Below are 21,772 nucleotides of genomic sequence, written 5' to 3'. Positions count from 1 at the left end.
GCATACCGTCGTAAGTACCAGTAGATATTGCTTTTAATTGTTGAATGTTGGAAACATCTATGAATGTACCACAGTCTGTTTCTCCATTCCCCAGATGAAGGGCATTTGGGTGGTTTCCAGTTTAGGACAATTACAAATAAAGCTACTTTAAATAAACCCATAGAGGTTTTCATGTGAATACAGGTTTGCTTGGATAAATACCTCAAGTGAGATTGATGGGTTGCATAGTCAGTATTTTTTTGCTTTTTGTTTTTCTGTTTGTTTATCTGGTTTTTAATTTATTTTGCAATACTGAGGATTGAATTCAGGAACTCATAGATCCTATTGAGCACTCTACTATTAAGATATATGCACAGACCTGGTAAGTACATTTAACTTTACAAGAAATAACAATGTGCCAAAGTGTTTCTGCCATTTGTATTCCCACCAGCAATACATAAGGTCAATATGTGAAAGTTCATCTGCATGCACCATCCTCATCAGCAGGTGGTACAAGGATTGGTGTTTAGCTATTCCAACAGGTGTATTGGAAGTATTTGATTATGGTTTCAATATTCATTAATGATGAATGATATTGGGTCATACAAATATCTTCTTTGGTGAAATGTCTATTCACATCTTTAATTCATTTGTTAATTGGGTTGTCTGATTTTGTTGTTGAGTATTGAGAGTTCTTTATTCTACATACAAGGCTTTTGTCTTTTTATTCTATAAATAGTGTCTTTCACAGAGTTAAAAATATTAATTTTGATGAAGTCAAGTCGATATTTTTTTTCTTTTATGGATCACAGTTTTGTTAATATATTCAAGAACTTTGACTAACCAAAGGTCACAAAGGTTTTCTCATGTTTTCTTCTTGAAGTTTTACAGTTTTATGGTTTACTTTTAGGCCTATAATTCATTTTGAGTAGATTTTTGTATAAGATATGAGATTTAGCCAGTACAGTGGTGCATGCCTGTAATCCCAGCAGCTCAGGAGGCTGAGGCAGAAGGATCATGAGTTCAAAGCCAGCCTCAGCAATTTAGTGAGGCATTTAGCAACTCAATGAGACCCTGTTTCAAACTATAAAAAAGGGCTGAGAATATGGCTCAGTACCCGGGGTTCAATCCTCAGTACCAAAAAAAATATGAAATTTAGATTAAGGTTCATTTTTTGGAATATGCATGTCCAACTGTTCTACCACCTTTTGTTGAAAAGACCATCCTTTCTATATTGAATTGCCACAGCACATTTTTTTCAAATCATCAATCACATTTGTTTAGGTCTATTTCTGAACTCTGTGATGTTGCACTGACCTAGGTGTCTATCTCTTTGCCAATACCATAAATGTCTTAATTACTATAGCGTTTTGTAGATGCGCTTTATCAGGTTAAGGAGGTTTCCCTTTATTGCAATTTTGCTGAGAGGTTCTATCATAAATAAATACTGAATTTCATCAAATGTTTTTTTTCTGCATCTATTGAAATGATCATGTGTTTTTCTTTTTTTCAGTCTGTTAATATACAAATTGAATTGACTTTCAAATGTTAAAGAATACTTGAATTCCTGGGAAAACTATATGTAATCATCATGTCCTTTTTCACATATTGCTGGATTCAATATGATTATTCAATATTCAATAATCAATGTTCAATGTTACATTGAATATTTTCATCTATATTTGTGAGGAATATTAGTCTATAGTTTTCTTATAATGTAATATCTTTATCTGCTTCTGGTATCACATGGGTACAGGACTCTGATTTGACTCTTGTACTGCTGTCTTGAGGCAATTATTGCTCTGGACAAGACAGTACATAAAGGAAGATTTAGGCCTCCACTTTGCCACCCTGCAGCAGAGACTCACATTTTCCAGGAATACATTCTACAATCAGCAGGAAGAGATAAAGTTATCTCTTTCCCATATTTGTACTGTTCTATTTTCTTATCTTATTGATTTTGCTAAAACAGCCACAACATTTTTTTCAAAGTGTGATAACAATCATTAGTGCCTTACACTGGATTTTCATAAAAAAACAGCTTTATCATCTCATAGCTTAGACTATTTATTGAGTTTTGGTTTTGTTTCACAAATAGTTTAAAAATGAAGTAATTTCCTTATATTCCTACCTTACTTTTATTTTTTAATTAGGACTGGCTGCTGAATTTTATCAAATATTTTTTCAGCACCTACTGATATGATCATATGGTTTGTTGATTGGTTTCCTGATATAGAACTGATTTTTTTTCAGTACTAGGAATTGAACCCTGAGTCTCACACATGCTAAGCAATCACTCTACTACTGAGCTACATCCCCAACCCCTCCTGGGTTTCTTCACAAGGCTCATTAATCATTTCCCAGATAACCAAAAATAGTATAACCTAATGATCCTACTATTTTTATATTTATATTTTTAAATTAATTTCAGTTATCTTTGATAATTCTCTCTTCCTTTTTATTTTTATTTGATGCTATTCCTCTCTTTTGCTGTTATTTTTCTAGTATATTAAAGCACTACATTTACTTATTGTTCATTAATAGTGAAGAGTTTAGGCTGTAAGTTTTCTTCCAGGAGCAACTCTTACAATGGCCCCCAGGTTTTATTGTAATGTCTTCTCTTTTTCATTGATTTCAAGTCTGTAATTTCAATTTTGATTTGCTCCTTGATTAAAAATTTACATAGTGATGATTTTACTCTCCAATTAGTTAAGCCTTTTAGTTATTTATTTCATTATTATTTCTAATTTTACAGAGTAATGTAGAATATAAAATCTTTAACTCAAGGATTTCTTTGGGCCACATATATAATGAATTCTTTTAGTGAATTACAGACATAAAAATGTATATTTTCCTGTTTGAAGGATATAAAGTTCTATACATCCATCAAATGGAGTATGTGGATTTTTCAATTGTTCTATATTTATTTACTTTTTGTGTACTATTCTGAAAGAAGTACAACTGAAATTTGTTACTTTAATTGTGTTTATCCTTTGAAAATATCTACCAGGTGAAGCAAGGTGCAATGGAACATGCCAATAATCCCAGGGACTTGGGAAGCTGAGGCAGGAGGATCACAAATTTAAGGCCAGCCTCAGAAACTTAGCAAGGCCCTCAGTGACTCAGTGACACCCTCCCTCATAAATAAAACATAGAACAGTCTGGGGATGTAACTCAGTGGTAAAATGTCCCTAAAATTCAATCCCCAGTACTCCCCCACAAAAATATAATAGAACTAGATATTCTTGGTTGACATTATTAGCTGAAGTATTTTTGATGTCTATATATTTCTTATATACATATATAAATGTGTGTATGTGTGTGTGTGTATGTATGTATGTATATATATATAAATAAATTGGGGGGGGGAGGGATTGAACACAGGGATGCTTAACCACTAAGCCACATACCTAGACCTTTTTGTATTTATGTTGAGGCAGGGTCTCACTAAATTGCTTAGGGCCTTGCTAAGATGCTGAGACTGGCTTTGAAATTGTGATTCTCCCGCCTCAGCCTCACAAGTTGCTGGGATCACAGGCATGGACCACCACACACAGCCTGATATATCTTCTTAAACAATGAAGTATAATTTCATAATCTCATGTCTAATGTTTTGTTTTGAGTACTGGTGATTGAATCCAGGCCCTCACACATGCTAGGCAAGTGTTGAACCACTGAGCTACATCCCCAGTGTTTTTTTTTTTTTTTTGAGACAGGGTCTTGCTAAATTGCCCTAGCTGGCCTCAAACTTGGGATGCTCCCATGTAGCTGGGATTACAGAGTTGTATCTCCTCATCCAGCTCATGTCTAATGTTTTAGCCATACTTTCCTCCTCCTTTGACAAACATTAACATCACCATTTATCTTAACCTTTCTCTAAGAATGTTTTCAGTGAACAACACCGCTGGGTTTGTTTTTCTTTTAACCTCTCACAGTTCTGAGTTTTATATTTCATTTTATATATTTTTTTATATTGGAGATTGAACCCAGGGGTACTTTACCACTGATTTACATCCCCAGACCTTATTTATTTATTTATTTATTTATTTTGAAATTTATTTTTGGTACCAGGGATTAAACTCAGGGGCGGGCTCAACCGCTGAGCCACATTCCCAGCCCTGTTAATATTTTATTTAACGACAAGGTCTCACTAAGTTGCTTAGGAACTGGTTAATTTGCTGAGGCTGCCTTTGAACTCATGATGCTCCTGCCTCAGCCTCCCAAGCTGCTGGGATTACAGGTGTATGCCACTGCACCTGGCCCTTTTTAATTTTTGAGACAGGTTCTCACTAATCTGCTGAGCCCCCTGAAGTGCTGGAATTACAGGTGAGTCACTGGAATTACAAGAGTGCACTACCACACCTGGCAGTCTTGATTTTTTTTTAATAAGCAAATGCAACATGTCCACATTTGATATAGCAAATTTTTATACTTAATTTTACCCCCTTTATCTTATTCTATGTTCTAATTTTTTAACTTTGTTTCTTTTCTATTAAGAGTATGTTCTATTTTTCTTTTTACTAATTGTTTGCCTCTTTTCCTGAAATTGATCAGAAATTATAGGCTCCAGAATCTGGAGATAAGATGTTCAAAATCCCTAGTCATTAGGGAAATGTCCATTCAAGACCATGAGATACTGCTTCACACTTATTAGGATGACTATTAATAAACTAATAAAATAAATAACACAAGTTGGCAATGGTGGAGAGAAATTGGAATCTGGTGCAACCACTATGGAAAGTAGTATGGCACTTCTTTGAAATAATGTCACAAAATTACCATATCTCCAGCAATTCTACTTCTAGGTATATAACTCAAAAGAACTGAAACCTAGGACTCATATAGATAGTTGTACAGTATGTTCACAATAGCATTATTCATAATAGCCAAAAGGTAGAAAAACTCAAATGCCCATCAACAGATATGGATAAAGAAAATGTAGTATAGACATACAAGAGAATACTGTTCAACCTTAAAAAGGAAATATATTTCTGCTATGTGCTACAATAAGGAGGAATACTGAAAACATCATGCTAAGTGAAATAACATGGACACAAATAACTATCATTGTTGATTCCACATCTGTAAAATACCTAGAAGAGACAAATTCATAGAGAAAGAAAGGAGAATGTTGGTTACAAGGAAGTAGGGTGAGGAATGGGGAGTTACTGTAAAAGGTAAAAGTCCTCTACAATGAAACTATAGAACACTAAATAAAGAAATTGAAAAGAACCTTTGAGGATGGAAAGAACTCCTATGTTCTTGAATAGGCAGAATTAATATTGTCAATATAGCTATACTACCAAAAGCACTATATTTAATGTACTTCCTCCTATCAAAATCCCAATGACATTCTTCATTGAAATAGAAAAAGCAATCATGAAATTCATTTGGAAAAATAAGAGGCCCAGAATAACCAAAACAATCCTTAGTGAGAAAAGTGATACCAGAGGCATCACAATACCAGACCTTAGATTACATTTCAGAGCTAAAGTAACAAAAACAGCATGGTATTGGTACCAAAACAGGGATGAAGACTAATGAAATAGAAGGCATGGAGACAAACCCACATAAATACAGTTATCTGATACTAGACAAATGTGCCAAAAACATACATTGGAGAAAGATAGTCTTTTAAACAAATGGTGCTGGGAAAACTGGAAATCCATATGTAATAGAATGAAATTTAACCCCTATCACTCATCCTGCATAAAAGTAAACTCAAGCTGGGTGCAGTGGTGCATGCCTATAATCCCAGCTTCTCAGAAGGCTGAGGGAGGCGGGTCACGAGTTCAAAGCCAGCATCAGCAAAAGTGAGGTGCTAAACAACTCAGTGGGACCCTGTCTCTAAAAAAAATACAAAATAGGGCTGGGGATGTGGCTCAGTGGTCAAGTGCCCCTGAGTTCAATCCCCAGTACCCAAAAAGTCAACCTAAAGTGGAATGAAGACCTAAGAATTAGACCAGAAAAACTTCAACTGCCAGAAGAAAATGTAGGCCAGACACTCCAACATGTCAGCACAGAAACTGACTCCTTAACAAGAGTCCTAAAGCACAAGAAGTAAAATCAAATATCAATAAGTAGGATGGCATCAAATTAAAAAGCTTCTTCACAGGAAAGAAATCAATTAAGAGTGTGAAGAGAGAGCCTACAGGATAGGAGAAAGTCTTTGCCACCTGCCCCTCAGATAGGGTATTAATAGCCAGGATGTACAAAGAACTCAAAAAAAAAAAAACAGCAAAAACAATCAATAAATGGGCAGAAGAACTAAACAGACACTTCTCAAAAGGAAAAAATACAAATATTAAACAAATACATGAAAAAATGTTCAACATCTCTAGCAATTAGAGAAACGCAAATTAAAACTACCTTGAGATTTCATCTCTCTAGTCGGAATGGCAATTATTAAGAATACAAATGAAGACTGGGGTTGTAGCCCAGTGGTTGAGCACTTGCCTCAAATGCATGAGGCACTGGGTTCAATCCTCAGCACCACATAAACAAATAAATAAATAAAATGAAGATATTGTGTCCATCTACAACAAAAAATATTTTTAAAAAAGAATACAAATGACCATAAATGTTGGTAAAGATGTGAGGAAAAAGGTACACTTGTGCATTATTGGTAAGACTGCAAATTAGTGCAACTACTCTGGAAAGCAGTATGAAGATTTCTCAAAACTAGAAACAGGACCACCATTTGATACAGCCCTACTCAGTTTATATCCAAAAGATTTAAAATCAGCATGCTTCAGTGACAGAGCCACATCAATGTTTATAGCAGCTTAATACACAATAGCTAAGCTAGGGAACCAATCTAGATGCCTTTCAACAGATGAATGGAGAAAGAAATTGTGGTATAAATACACAATGGAGTATTACTCAGCCATAAAAAATGAATTATTATATTTGCAAGTAAATGGATGGGCCTGGAGACTATCATACTAAGTGAAAAAAAGCCAGTCCCAAAAAAACAAATATTGAATGTTTTCTCTGATATAGGGAACCTAATCCACAATATGGGGTGAAGGTCAAAAAAGAATAGAAGAAAAATCAGTGGAGTAGACAAAGGGAAATGAACGAAAGGGAAGAAGGATGTGAGAGAGAAAGACAATAGAATGAATCTGACCTAACTTTCCTATGTACGAATATGAATGCCACAGAGTATTTCACCATCATGTGTATCCACAAGATGCTGATTTAAAAAAAAAAAAAACTAAATAGCAGGAAGATCAGCAGAGTAGAAGGAAGGGAAGAAAGGAAGGGAGGAGGGGAGGAAAAGGGGAAGTACTGAAGACTGAATTAAAAAATTATATTCCTTGGGCTGGTGATGTGGCTCAAGCGGTGGCGCGCTCGCCTGGCATGCGTGCAGTCTGGGTTCGATCACCAGCACCACATTCAAACAAAGATGTTGTGTCCACCAAAAACTAAAAAATAAATATTAAAATTCTCTCTGTCTGTCTGTCTGTCTCTCTCTCTCTCTCTCTTTAAAAAAACAATTAAAAATTATATTCCATGCTTTTAAAATTAGGTCAAAATTAATCATAATGTTATATATAACTAAAAAGAACCAATAAAAAATTAAAATATGGTTAAAGTGATAAAGTTTTATTATATACACATAATAAAAATATTCAAAAAAGTTAAGGAGCTCAAAGAACAAACCCAAGGAATGCTAAAGTTAGAAGACACCTGGAAACCAGTAAAGCATTTATGCTTTTCTGTCTCACTAAGATGACTAATAAGTCCTAAATACCCCTATAATTAGCTAGAGGTCATTCATCCACTCATGATAGATCAGCAGATCTACTCTGAAGAATAATGAATAAAATTTGATGTCTTCTGATTATTAATTTGGTACAATACAAGTCTTCCATGTGTCAAACTAACTACTCCACTTCATCCTTTGATCATACAGATCAAAAGTAGTCAGCATTAAGAGTAAACAACTTTACAAAATTACTACGACTATATCTAGACATATTGCTAGGGGTAAGGTCCACTAAAAAGCTAGTGCCAAGACTTTTAAAACTCCGCTTCTGGGGCCAGGCGTGGGAGGGCACACCTATAATCCCAGCAGCTCAGGAGGCTGAGGCAGAAGGATCAGGAGTTCAAGACAGCCTCAGCAACTTAGCAGGGTCCTAAGCAACTCAGCAAGACCCTGTCTCTAAATAAAATATAAAAAGGACTGGGGATATGGCTCAGTGGTTAAGCACTCCTGGGTTCAATTCTCAGTACTTAAAAAAAAAAAAAAAACACTCTACTTTTGGACTGGGGGTGTACTTCAATGGTAGAGCACTTGCCCAGCATATGCAAGGCCCTGAGTTCAATCCCCAGCACTGAAAAAAAAAAAACAAAAACAAAAAAACAACTGTGAATTCAGCAAAACGAAAAGTAGTAAAACTCAAAGGAGCACCAAAATCATCCAAAGTAGAACTTTCTGCTACTGTTGTAATCCTGTAATCCTCCTTTAATCACACACAACCCCCCACACACACACATATTTTACGTATGATACTATTTTATAGACTAACTTCCACATATAATCAGTGAGAAGAATTCTTCCACAAGAAGGAAAAGATGAGCCACAAAAGTCAAATTAGAGAGAAGTGATAGCTTTTGGAGTTGAAAAGAAGCCATGAAAATTCTAGTATATGAAAATGATCCCTAAAAAGAAAGGTAGAGGAGGATCTCATGAAAATCAAAGGGAGATCAATAGAATGCAAGAAAGAGGCTAGGAGTAGGGAAGAGGAGAGAGAGAAAGGAGAAACACTGGGGAATGATGTTGGCCAAATTATATTGTATGCATGTATAAATATGTAACAACAAATCCTACCATTTTATACAACTGTAATTCACCAATAAAAAAGTGGGAAAAATAAAGAAAACAATCTCTAAATCTTGCTATGTCAATGAAAGATTACAAAAAAGCATCAAATTTTTTAATGTTATAAATATTAATTTATGACTAATAAATAGAAGTCAAGTACAAATTATCAAATAAATTTCTGCTACTCCACACCACTTTTTAAAAAGAGTCCTTTCATGAATATTAGCTTAGTAAATGGAATAGTAAAAATGCAAACAAAACCTTTCCTGAGTCATGGCACAATTCCAACATGACTAACCAGCATATGTATTTACTCAAGATAAGAAACATTTCATTTCCAAAAGGTAAACTATGGTCTTATCAGCTATGTCTCTTAATGCAAACACCAAAAATGATCTACACAACCAGGTCAGAGGCTGCATGGATCTATTTCTACAAATGTTAAAGAAAGAAGGCATCAACAACTATGATATAAAAGCTGTATTATAAAACAACTTGCTTGCTGTCATGGTGGTGCACACCTATGATCCCAGCAACTCACAAGGCTGAGGGAGAAAGATCACAAATTCCAGGCTATTCCAGGGAACTTTTTGAGACAATGTCTCAAAATAAAATAAAATAAAATAAAATGGGTTAACGGTGTAAAGTGTCCCTGAGTTCAATCCCCAGTACTGAAAAAAGATAAATTTAAATTTAAAAAAGAGAAAGAAGAAAAACCTTGTTCAGTAAGGATGAATACTACTACAAAAGCTTCAAAATGGTGCTTCACTTACAAAGCACTATCAATGAATATTCTTGAAGAACTTGAGACTGTTTGGTATTTTATTACTACCACTTACTAAGCACTCATGTGTCACACGCTCTACAAGCATTATCTCTAGTTGTCAAAGTTTTGCTTTTTAAGCTGAACAACAGATACACAATTACCATTCTTGTAATTTATTACTTTTCGTACATCCAAAAAGGTTATTGTGTTTTTTAAAAGTAAAGTAAAAAGCTAAGGCTCCAGAATGTTAAGTTACTTGGCTTGCCCAAGAAACCTAACTGATACAGGCAACACTGAAAGCCCAGTATGCTGAACTCATTTGTTTCACAATAGTTCAAAACATAACAAAGTGCTGAGAAGATAAACATGGTAGTACATGCCCTGACACTCAAGAGGCTGAGGTCAGAGGATCATTTAAGTCCAGAAATTGAAGTCCAGACTAGGTAACACACTCAGACCCAGTCTCAAAAGAAAACTTGCCTAGCATGCAGGAAGCCATGTATTCCATGCTGAGTACCATAAAAAAATGATATGTTCAAATAACTAGTAAGAAGAAAATTCTTAAGTGATCTATGCAAATTTGTATAATACAGACACAGTGGCACATGCTTGTAGTCCCAGCAACTTGAGAGGCTGAGGCAAGAGGATTACTTGAACCCATGAATTGAAGAGTAGCCTTGGCAACATAGCAGGTCCCCATTTCAAAAAATGATTGAGCCCAGGTGCCCTTTACCACTGAGCTATATCCCCAGTCCTTTTTAGTTTGAGACAGGGTCTCACTAAGTTGCTGAAGGCATTGCTTACAAACTTGGGATCCTCCTGATTCAGTCTCTCATATCACCGGGATTATAGGCATTCACCACCATAACCAATCAAAAATAAATTTTTGTATATATAAATGTTAAAATATAAATCCTTATCTGACTTCTTTGTGCAAGTTATTTAATGTATCTACACTTCAACTGCACCACCTGAAAATTAATAACCCTTACCTCATATAACTATTGCCAAGATTAAATAAGATATTCAAATTAAATACCTGTATAAATGCTCAATGTTAATTATGATAAGCCAGTCATGGAGGCTCACACCTATAATCCTAGTGGCTCAGTAGGCAAAGATAGGAGAACTGCAAGTTCAAAGACAGCCTCAGCAACTTAGTGAGGTCCTAAGCAACTTAGAAAGACCCTGTCTCAAAATTAAAAAAATAAAAGAGAACTGGGATGGTGACTCAGTGGTTAAGCATCCCTTGGTTCAATCCCTGGTACCAAAAAAATGTTAATTATGATAAATGAAAAATACATAGTATCCATTATTGCTAAATATACTAAAGCACCTCAACCACAAATTCCTCTGTTGTTTTCAGAAACTTCAGACGTACTGGGGAAAGACCACATAAAAGTAAGAGGTAAAGCCTGGGGTATAACTCACTAGTACAACATTTTCTCACATGCATGAGGTCCTGAGTTTGATCCTCAGCCACACACACACATACACACACACACACACACACACACCCCAAAAAACCTAAGAGGTAATTCAATTAATAAATGCAGAAAAATGTGGGAAATACAAAAATACAATTAGAACACTACCGTTACAGATATTACAGGTAAGATATACCAAAGCATATCAATATCTGAGGATAAATAATATATTTTCATAGTCTCAAAGTATCTACCCCAAGATATTTACTAATTTACAAAGGGTAAAATAATAATTTTAAAGTAGAAAAACTCTGGCAGACAACACTTTCAACTGATTAAATCTATTATTGCCAATAATGCATATTAATAACAAGTAACTTCTACTATATTGCACAAAGTATATACCACTTCTGTGGTATCCTTGCAGAAAATTCACAGGCTAAATCTAATCATGAGAAAAGGTAAGACAAATTCAAATTGAGGTATAGTCTACAAAATAACTAATAATACCCTTCAAAAGCTCAAGACTAAAAACCTGTCATAGATTTGAGGAGACAAGGGTGATACAACAAGTCAATGCAATGGGAATCATTAACTGGATTACAGAACTGAAAAATGCTGACCAGTAGCAAAAGTGATGAATTCTGAATTAAGTTCTATACCTTAGGTTAATAGTATCATACTAATGTTAATTTTGAGTTTTGATAAATGCCCTCTGGTTAAGATATGAACATACAAGAGATTGGGTGAAAGGCACACAGGAATTTTCCACACTATCTTCCTAACTCTTCTGTAAGTAGAAAATTATCTCCAAATTAAAAAAAAAGAAAACTAAGTAGTAAAGGAGTGGTGTCTTTGTTCCCTACTTCCAATCCTACCATTTCCTTTAAATAACATATATTTAACAGCCCTTTCATCTTTTCACTAACTCCAAACTCTAAGCCTCCTTATTACTGACTATAAACTACTTCTACTTTAAGCTTTATGAAAATGGGGTCCATGTCTGCTTTTTCTCCCCATTGTGTCCCTAGCACTTAGCAATCAATGATTTGCCACATTGCAAGAATTATTTGTTGAATGAACAAATGAATGACAACTATATTATTTTATTCATTTCCTACTGCTACAGCAACAAATTACCATAAATTTAGTAGCTTAAACAGAAATGCAGCCAGGCATGGTGGCACATGCCTTTAATCCCAGCAACTCAGAACACTGAGGCAGGAGGATCTCAAGTTCGAGGCCAGACTCAGCAACTTAGCAAGGCCCTAAGCAATTTAGTGAGATCCTGCCTCAAAATATAAAATAAAAGAGCTGGAGATGTAGCTCCATATAAAGGGCCCCTGGGTTCAATTCCCAGTACCACTCCCCCAAACACAAATGTATTATCTTCCAGTTATAGAGATCAGAATTCCACAAAGAGCTTCCATAGAATAAAAACAAGGTGTTAGCAGGGCTATGCTCCTTTTTGGAGGCTATATGGAACAATGTGTTTCCTTGCCTTTCCAGTATTCTAGAGGCTGTCTGCATTCTTTGGCTTGTTGTCACTGCCCAGCAACAGCATCACTTCAACCTGTTTCCATTCTCAGATCTCTGACTACAGCCTTCTATCCTCCCTCTTTTACAAACCCTTGTGATTATACTGGGTCTACCCAGATAATTCAGGATAATATCCTCATCTCCAGATCTCTTAATCTCATCTGCAAAGTCCTTTTGGTAATATAAGGTTACACAGTCACAGGTTCTTGTGAGAAAATCATGTACATATTTGGGATATCATTATTCAGCCTACTACATATATCAATTTGTTATATTTTTTAAATCTATCCAGTAAATAGGTCAAAACTAATTCATTGAACCAATTTGGAAAATTAATGCTACTTCCAGGACTAGAGCTACTTCCTGCCACTCCCATCCTTTATCATTTTGTAGAAGTATTTGCCTTTGGTTTAGACTTAAATTATATAAATAGCTTTTTTAAAATTTTCTTTCTTTTTTTAAGAGAGAAGAGAGAGAGAGAATTTTTAATATTTATTCTCTAGTTTTCGGCGACACAACATCTTTGTTTGTATGTGGTGCTGAGGATCGAACCCGGGCTGCACGCATGCCAGGGAAGTGCGCTACCGCTTGAGCCACATCCCCAGCCCAATATGAATAGCTTCTAAACAAAAACTAGAACATAAATACTTAAGTTTTATCCATCCCCCCTTCAACATAATAACACTTTATCCATGAGTGTATTATACTTCTAGGGCTGAATCTGTTGATGACAATGGGAAATTAAACTGAATACTACTACTTGGGGTGTGTCTATAATTTAATAAAGCATTTTCTTGTGTAGCTCAAACAGAATCTAGAAACATTTCCAAGAGTCATAAAAATATTTTAAGAACAAAATTAATTCAATTCAAAACACCACAAAAAATTAAGTGTCTCAGAGTGAATACTTTGAACAACTACATTTATTCAGAAACAGAAATTTTGCCATCTGTTTTTGGTTGTTTTTTGTTTGTTTTTTGTACCAGAGATTGAACTCAGGGGCTCTTAACCACTGAGCCACATCCCCAGCCCTTTTTGTGTTTTAGTTTGAGACAGGGTCTTGCTATTTCTTAGCGCCTTGCTAAATTGCTGAAGTTGGCTTTGAACTTATGATCCTCCTGCCTCAGCCTCCCAAGTCGCTGGGATTACAGGTGTGGGTCACTGTACCCAGCTGCCATCTCTTTTTAAAATTATTTTTTTCCTTTATTAGAAATTCAACTGTTTTCATATCTAGTTCTAATTTCAAAATTAAATGCAGGACTGATACCTAAAAATAAGACTTTCAGCCATACATAATAGAGCACACCTGTAAATCCCAGCTACCTGGGAGTCTGAGACAGGACAATCACAAATTTGAGGCCAGCCTTGGCAACTTAGCAAAATCAGTTTTAAAATAAATAAATAAATAGTGCTGGGGATATAACTTAATGGTAGAGTGCCTGGTATGTTTGAGGGCTGGAGTTCAATCCCCAGTACCACTAAATAAATAAAGTAAATAAGGGATGTGGTATAACTCAGTGACAGAGCACTTGCCTAGCATGTGCAAGTTCCTGGGTTCAATACCCAGTATATATATAAAAAATTAATGAGTGCTTTTTTTTTTCACCAGGCACAGTGGCATGTGCCTATAGTTCTAGATACTTGGGCAGCTAAGGTAGAAGGATCACTTGAGCCCAGAAGTTCTGGGGACCAGCCTGGGCAATACAGTAAGATACCATCCCAATAAGAAAATAAAAATTTTTAAATAAAAATTAAATTTCCCCAAGGTATTCTTAGATGATGAAGCAAAATAAAATAGAAACAAGTTTAATCACAATTTTGATAGATACTTCAGGCACAGACGTTAATAATGGATTTTTAAGCTGTTACCTTTACTGCATTGCTCAGAATACCATAATGAAAGTGTATTAGCATTACTCAACATGTCAACCTGTTATGGTTTATTATGCATTTTTCTTTTCTTGATGGTGTTGGGGTATGTGTGTGTGTGCGGGTGCACATGCATATGTATGCTGAGGATCAAACTCAGGGCCTCACAGACACAAGGCAAGCACTTTACCACTGAGCTACACCCCTGACTTCTGGTAGTTTTTTTTTTTTTTTCTTTTCCCAGTACCATCTTTGGTTTAGTTCACCAACTAGAGTTGCTAGATGTCTAGGTGCTATTAAAGGATTCCTGTTTACCCTGAGAAGAACACAATCATATACCTGGCCCCACAGTAAAGCTTATGACAAACATTTAAATACATTTTAGGAACAACAAAAAAATTCAGGTATCTATGATGTTTCTTCATTTGGAAAATAGCCACATTATTTGAAAATTCAGTTCCATTAAGAATGTCCTAGGGGCTAGGGTTGTGGCTCAGTGGTAGAGCTCTTGCCTTGCACACATGAGGCACTGGTTTGATCCTCAGCACCATATAAAACAAATAAATTAATTAAACAAAGGTATTGTGTATTGTGTCCATGTTCAACTAAAAAAAAGAAAGTCCTAGTTATAGTAAAGTAAAAACTGGTGTTTCCACACATAGAAGTAGAGTGCTACTGATTCTTGAGTTTTAAATGGAGAAGGAAATAATTACAAACTCCTGTGACTGACTCCTTCTGAGAGTTACTGAACATATCTTTCAGTAACATCTAACTAAGTCTTTCAACAGTAAAATAGTCTTCTAAAACCAGGCAACACAGCACCTGCCTGTAGTCTCAGCTAATTGTAAGACCAAGGAAGGAAGATCACTTGAGCCCAGTAATTCAAGATCAGCCTGAGTAACAAATCAACATCCTGTCTCTTAAAATAGTAAATAAAATAAAATAGGCTTCTAAATACCACTCATGACTAACCCTTATTCACAGTAATTTACCAATTTACCAAGTTCTTTTATTTTATTTGTGGTGCTGGGAATAGAACCCAGGGACATGCACATGATAGATCATCAATCTACCATGGAGCTACATCCCAAACCCCCAAGTCCTTTAGAAAGAACAACAGGTCAAAGTTTTTCCACTAATGCATAAAAATCAACTTATGGAAACCATAAATTATGACAAAGTATTGAAATGCAGGTGTTTATAGCCAAATCCTGAAATCAATGAGTTTTTAACATTCTCAAAGTTAAATATTGGAAGTAAAATCTCTATCATAGGTCAATATATGCTAAAATAAATAGATGTGAGTTGAAAAGAATTGTTACACAAGTTCAAATATTCACAACGGGAGAAGGGGGATGCCTGTATAGGATGGTATAAACCTATTGTTGAACTGGTGTGGCTCTGGAGTCTGAGACAAGAAGATCAAGAGCTCAAAGCCAGCCTCAGCAATCCCAAGGCCCTAAGCAACTCATTGAGACACTGTCTCTAAATAAAATACAAAATAGGTGGGGATGTGGCTTAGTAGTCCAGTATCCCAGAGTTCAATCCCCAGTACCCCACCCCCCAAAAAAAACTATTGTTGAGCCAGCGAGGTAGCAACTACTTATTAGCATGGGGGAGACTCTGGGTTCAATCCCAAACACCAAAAAGCAAAACAATGAAATCAAGTTTATTATTGAGCTATGAATTTCAAACCCAATATACAAAATTAAAATTTAAAAAGCAGATATGGTGGTTTGCACCAACAATCCCAGGTACTTTCCTGAAGTAGAAGGATCTCCAATTCAAGGACAGCCTGGGCAATTTAGGGAGACTCCATCTCAAAATAAATTTTAAAAAAAATCTCCTGGTGACATAGCTCAGTGGTAGAGTACTTGCCTAATAGGTATGAAGTATCAGGCCCTGTGTTCAATTCCCAGCACCACAAAGATAAAAATAAAATTTAAAAGTAAATAGAACAAAATAAAATTAAATAAATAAAAAATTTGAAAAGAGCTGCATGATACTAGGGAAGAAGAAGCAAGAGACAGTATGAATACAATAAAACAGTTTACATATTTTAATAATGTTAATAGAAAATACATATCAAATTGATAAAAGGACATATCAATTGTATGTGTGTATAAAATCACACATACACACACACACATATATATACATACATATATATATATATATATATATATATATATATATACAGAAATTGAGGAAAAAATCTAGAATTTAAAGATTTAAATTGCTCACTGCAGTTTTTCCATAAAATTATTTATAGAATAAGATTTCATAGAAGAATGAGAAATTATACATTATAAACTGCATAGTACTCAAGAAAGTAATTAAAAACTGATGCCCCAGCCAGGTGCAGTAGCACATACCCACAGTTTCTCAAGAGGTGGAGGTAGGAGGATCATAAGTTCAAGGCCAGCCTCAGCAACTTAGTGAGGCCCTTACAAACACAGCAAGACCCTGTCTCAAAAGAAAAATAAAAAGGACTTGGGGGGGTGGGGGCTGGAGCTATAGCTCAGTGGCAGAGCACTTGCCTAGCACATGTAAGGCCCTGGATTTGATCCTCAGCAGCACCACATAAAAATAAATAAATAATGTAAAAGTATTCTGTCCATTTACAACAACAACAAAAAATGTTTTAAAGGGCTGGGGGGTATGGCTCATTGATAAAGAGCCTCTGGGTTCAATCCCTAGTACAAAAATTAACTAAAAAATAAAAAGGACTAGGAATGTAGCTCAGTGGTAAATCACCCCAAAGTACCAAAAAAAAAAAAAAAATAGTCTCTTATCCTCCTGGGATTCAAAATAAACTAGTTTTCCTTAATTCTAAATATGCAGAAAATGAAGCATATCCAAAATCTAAGTAAATAAATTCACTAATTCTGACATTTCTTTCAGAATAGAAAATTGAAATTGTCATTCTCTGCATAAATAAAAATGTAGTTTATATCCAGGGATGGTGGTGCACCCTTGTAAACCTAGCAACTCAGTAGCTGACGCAGGAGGATCACAAATTCCAGACCAGCCTCAGCAACTTAGTGAGACTTTGCCTCAAAATTAAAAACAAAAAGGGCTGGGGATATAGCTCCATGGTAGAGTTTCCCTGGTTCAATCCCCAGTACACAGGGAAAAATGTACTTTATTTACTTTATATAGATTTGCTCCACACAGAGATTCCCCATACTGGTTGTATATCCTATCAGTTGGGAAATTTTTAAATAAATTCCTGGGACCCATCATCTAGAGATTTCAATTTGAAAAGTGTAAAGTGAAGCCAGGAATTATTATATTTGATAAAATATAACTCTTATGTTAGTGTATTAAGGGAATTTCTATATGGTTCAGCAAGTTCTTGGGACTGGTTCTATATTTCAGTGCTTTTCAAACTTGACTTGCTCCATATACAAATCACCTGCAGGTGTTATGCAGCGACAGATTCTGATTCAGTAGGTCTGAGATGGGTCCTGGGACTCAGCAGTTCCAACAAGCTCCCAGGTGATGTCCATCTATACTATTGGCATAGGGATGCTTTCCCCCACCACCACCACTACTCTTTTTTTTTGGCAGTGCTGGGGCTTGAACCCAGGGGCCTCACGCACACTAGGAAAGTACTCTACCACTAAGCTGAGGATAAAACTTTGCGTAGTAAGATCTCATGGGCTATTTGAACATTTCCACAGGTGAATGATAATAGACATTCCCCTAGGCAATTTCTACCACTGGAATATTTTTTCAAGTTTTACCTAAACATCCATTAACACAGCTAGAATATATAATTTATAAAATACTTGATCTTTAGGTACTCTACTACCAAGTGAATGGAAATTATCCGTCCCATGTACAGAGAGAGTACCACTAAAAGGTGAGTGCTACTGATATAATAGAGATGAAATATAAATGTACATAATTTTCAATAATATATTGAAGGATATTCATCATAGCCATGGTTATCTTAGTGAAATATTGGAAAAACACTACATATCTAACAGAGAACTACTTAAATAATGTAAATGAAACTTACAATGAAATCCTAAGCATCTATTAGAAATACTTATGTGTGTTTCTCATGGTGGCACACACTTACAATTTCAGTAACTTGGGAGGGTAAGGCTGGAGAATTGCAAGTTCAAAGCCAGCCTCAGCAATTTAATGAGACCCTATCTCAAGAGGGGAGACAGTGCTAGGGATGAGGCTTGGTGGCAGAGTACTTGCCCAGCATGCATGAACTCTGGATTCAATCCCCAGTACCATAAAAAAAAATAGTTATCTAAAGGTACACATAATAATAATGAAAAGATGTTCAAGGTAAGTAAAAATAAAGATTACAGAACCTTATGAAAAGATATATATATAATGAAAAATGCTTAAAACATACTCAATACTCAGAGTGGGATGTAGCTTAGTGGTAGAACACTTGCCTAATTTATGAGAAATCCTGTGCCTGCATTTGATCCCAAACACTGGGGTGGGGGGTGGAAGCAGCAGCTTAGTAGATGGTTTAGTTCCAGCTACTTGGGAGGTTGAGACAGGAGGATCACATGAGGCCAGGAGATCAAGGTCACCCCTAGGCAACACAGAGAGACCCTGTCTCAAAGAAAAATTTTTAAAAGAGTTTCCTAGAAATCCAAGTATCTGGACAAAGTTCTAACTTATCTGATGGCAACCTACAACAAATTCAGAATAGATAGAATCATGGTGCTTTAATACATACAAAACCACAGAGACCATTAGAATTTGAACAAAAACCTACCTATACTTAGTGATTGATTTTATCTTAATTTTAAGCATCTCAGGTAAACACTGATTATTTCTCATGAGCTGATTGAGGTCACAAAGGTTCTACATTTATCTGAAACTTTTTTTCAGTGTTGGGATTAAATCAAAGGCCTTGTGTTCAAATGTTTTACCACTGAGTTACAATGCCAGCCAGCCCTGTCTGAAATTACTCTCATTATAACCTCCTTTATGATGTTGTCCCCTCCACCCATTTAGTCTTTCACTAGTTAACAGTGCCACATAAACATTTATCATGGAGCCAAATATCTAGGTAATTTAATAATTCTTCCATTGTTTTCATTTCTCCCCTTAAAACACATTTCAGCTGATTAACATAAACAGAATCTGGTGATTATCTCACTGCAGTAAACTCAAAGGCATGGGGAATGTATATCAACAGATGTCCTCAAAGAATCAAGAAAGCCAGGCACAGAGGCACATATCCATAATCTCCAGCAACTTGGGAGGCTGAAACAAAAGGATCCCAATTCCAGGCCAGCCTGGGCAATGTAATGAGAACCTGTCTTAAAATGAAAAATAGAATGGCTTGGGGATATATAGCTCAGTGGTACAGTGGCCCTGGATTCAATCCTTAATACCACAAGAAAAAAAAAATCAGGAAAAACCTTTTCTGCTATGAAAAGCACATGAACTGTCCCATTTTGTTAAGAAAGAGAGAAAGGCTAGATATCACAATGCACACATTTCAATCATACTCAAGTATTTAGTACAATGATCAACCAATAAGGCAAATATTTACTAAAAGTTTTCAAAAGGATATATTAATAAGAATTTCAGCAATTTCCTAAGGATAAAAAATAAAGATAACTTTACCCAAAAAAGCCATCACAGACATTTTCTTTTTTAAACGACAGGAGGGAATGATAGTATATCCCAGTGCCCCAGCATCACAAAAAATTAAATTAAAAACAGATGGGAAGGCTGGGGATGTGGCTCAGTAGTTAAGCACCCCTGAGTTCAATCCCTGGTACAAAAAAAAAAAAAAAAAAAAAACAGGGGAGCTGGGTATGGTGGTGCATGTCTATAATCCAAGTAACTTGGAAAGCTGCAGCAGGAGTATCACAAGTTCAAGTCCAGCATCAGCAACTTAGTGGGGCCCTAAGTAACTTAGCAAGACCCTATCTCAAAATAAAAAAAAAAAATAAAAAGAACTGGGCATGTAGCATAGTGGTTAAGTGTCCATGAGTTCAATTCAAATACCAATTAATTAATTAATTAATTAATTTTAAAAACAGAGGGGAAATAATAGGAGAAAAAGTCTGGCATGAGCTCCTAGAAAGAGCTAGGAAACAAGCATAATTTCTGATCAGTGAAGGACAAACCCTTAATTTTTTAATATCCATGATATATTTCAATTTGGATCACTCAGAAGGTCAGGCCAGATAAAACTGGAATTTATTAAAACCAAGAAGAGTATATACCTACCTGCAGCTCACACCAAGCAACCTCAACCCATGTTTCAGTGTCCAGTCCTTTATATACTGTTTTAAATGCTCCTCTTCCCAGCTCTATGTCAAACTTCAGGAACCTGCCACTAGGAGAAGTTGCAACAGCCTTCATTTCTGCTTCTTCTTCTATTTCCTTTTCATTTTTCTCCTTCAAACAATCTTTTGAGGATTCCAATGTTGCCTTTGAACACTGTTCATATTTAACTTCTTGTCCACCTCTTAGCACATTTGTAGGAAGCTTATCTACTCGAGGAATATTTGTTGCAGCCTTTATTCTCTCATCTTTGGGGGAAGATTCGGCAACTTTGTCTTCTTCTGTCATCTCAACGCTCTTACGGAAAAATCTCTTTCTTTCTATGGTTTCCCCAGTAGCAGAAAAGGTACTGTTTTTTTCCTTTAGTTTAGCTTCTACTGTCAAAGTTGCAGCAACTTGAGGAACCCTGGTTTCGAAGGAAACTCCATCAGGTTTCTCAGAATCTTCCGTGCTGGCTGGCTCCCCTGAATCAGTGGCCATTGTAACTAGGTTGGCACTAAAATCTTTCCTGTTCAATTCTTCAGTCCAGTTACATCTCAGGTATCAGAATTATCAGAATGGACTTCCTTTTATGTGGTCATATATTTCCATAGCAACCTGAAGGGGGAAAAAGGATATTTTTAAATCATCCCACAAAGGAAATCATTAAGGAGAAAACAATCACCTGATTTTAATCCCTTTATTCTTAACAAGTTTATTCTTTTTTTCTGTCGAACCTTAGCAACCAATAGCCTCCAGGGACTCTTCTCTTGTTTACCAGGGTAGCCCACAGTGCCTAGCAGACCACTTTCTGTAGCTCAACCTATCTTCATATTACATGAATATTGGTTAGTTCTTAGCCCTATATGTCTATTCAGCAAATTCAAAACAAGTGTCCAAATCCTGAGTTAAATAACAGTACATAACATCAAATTTACCATTTAACATGATTAAGTGTGTAAGTAAGTAGAATTTATTAATTCACAACATTCAGAATGGTATGCAATCATCATTTCTATCCATTCCCAAAACTTTTTCCTTATTCCCAAGTGAAACTCTGTACCTATTAAACCAAACTTCCCTATCCAACTGGGTACA

The 21,772-nt window shown here is 35.7% G+C and overlaps 1 protein-coding gene across 3 annotated transcripts in view; it reads right to left on the bottom strand.

The window, feature by feature from the left end:
* Positions 1-21,175, bottom strand: part of Wnk3 (WNK lysine deficient protein kinase 3) — a 140,781-nt gene extending 119,606 nt beyond the window's left edge. For all 3 annotated transcript variants that reach the window (XM_026407408.1, XM_026407407.1, XM_026407409.1), the window contains exon 1: positions 20,639-21,175. In XM_026407408.1, coding sequence (XP_026263193.1) covers positions 20,639-21,175 — 537 coding nt within the window. The remainder of the gene's footprint in view (positions 1-20,638) is intronic.
* Between the last annotated feature and the right edge of the window lie 597 nt (positions 21,176-21,772).

Source organism: Urocitellus parryii, chromosome X, assembly GCF_045843805.1.
Source record: "Urocitellus parryii isolate mUroPar1 chromosome X, mUroPar1.hap1, whole genome shotgun sequence".
NCBI classification, from domain to species: Eukaryota; Metazoa; Chordata; class Mammalia; order Rodentia; family Sciuridae; genus Urocitellus; species Urocitellus parryii.
The sequence above is the reverse complement of the archived record's forward strand: the minus strand, read 5'-3'. Positions and strand labels throughout refer to the sequence as shown.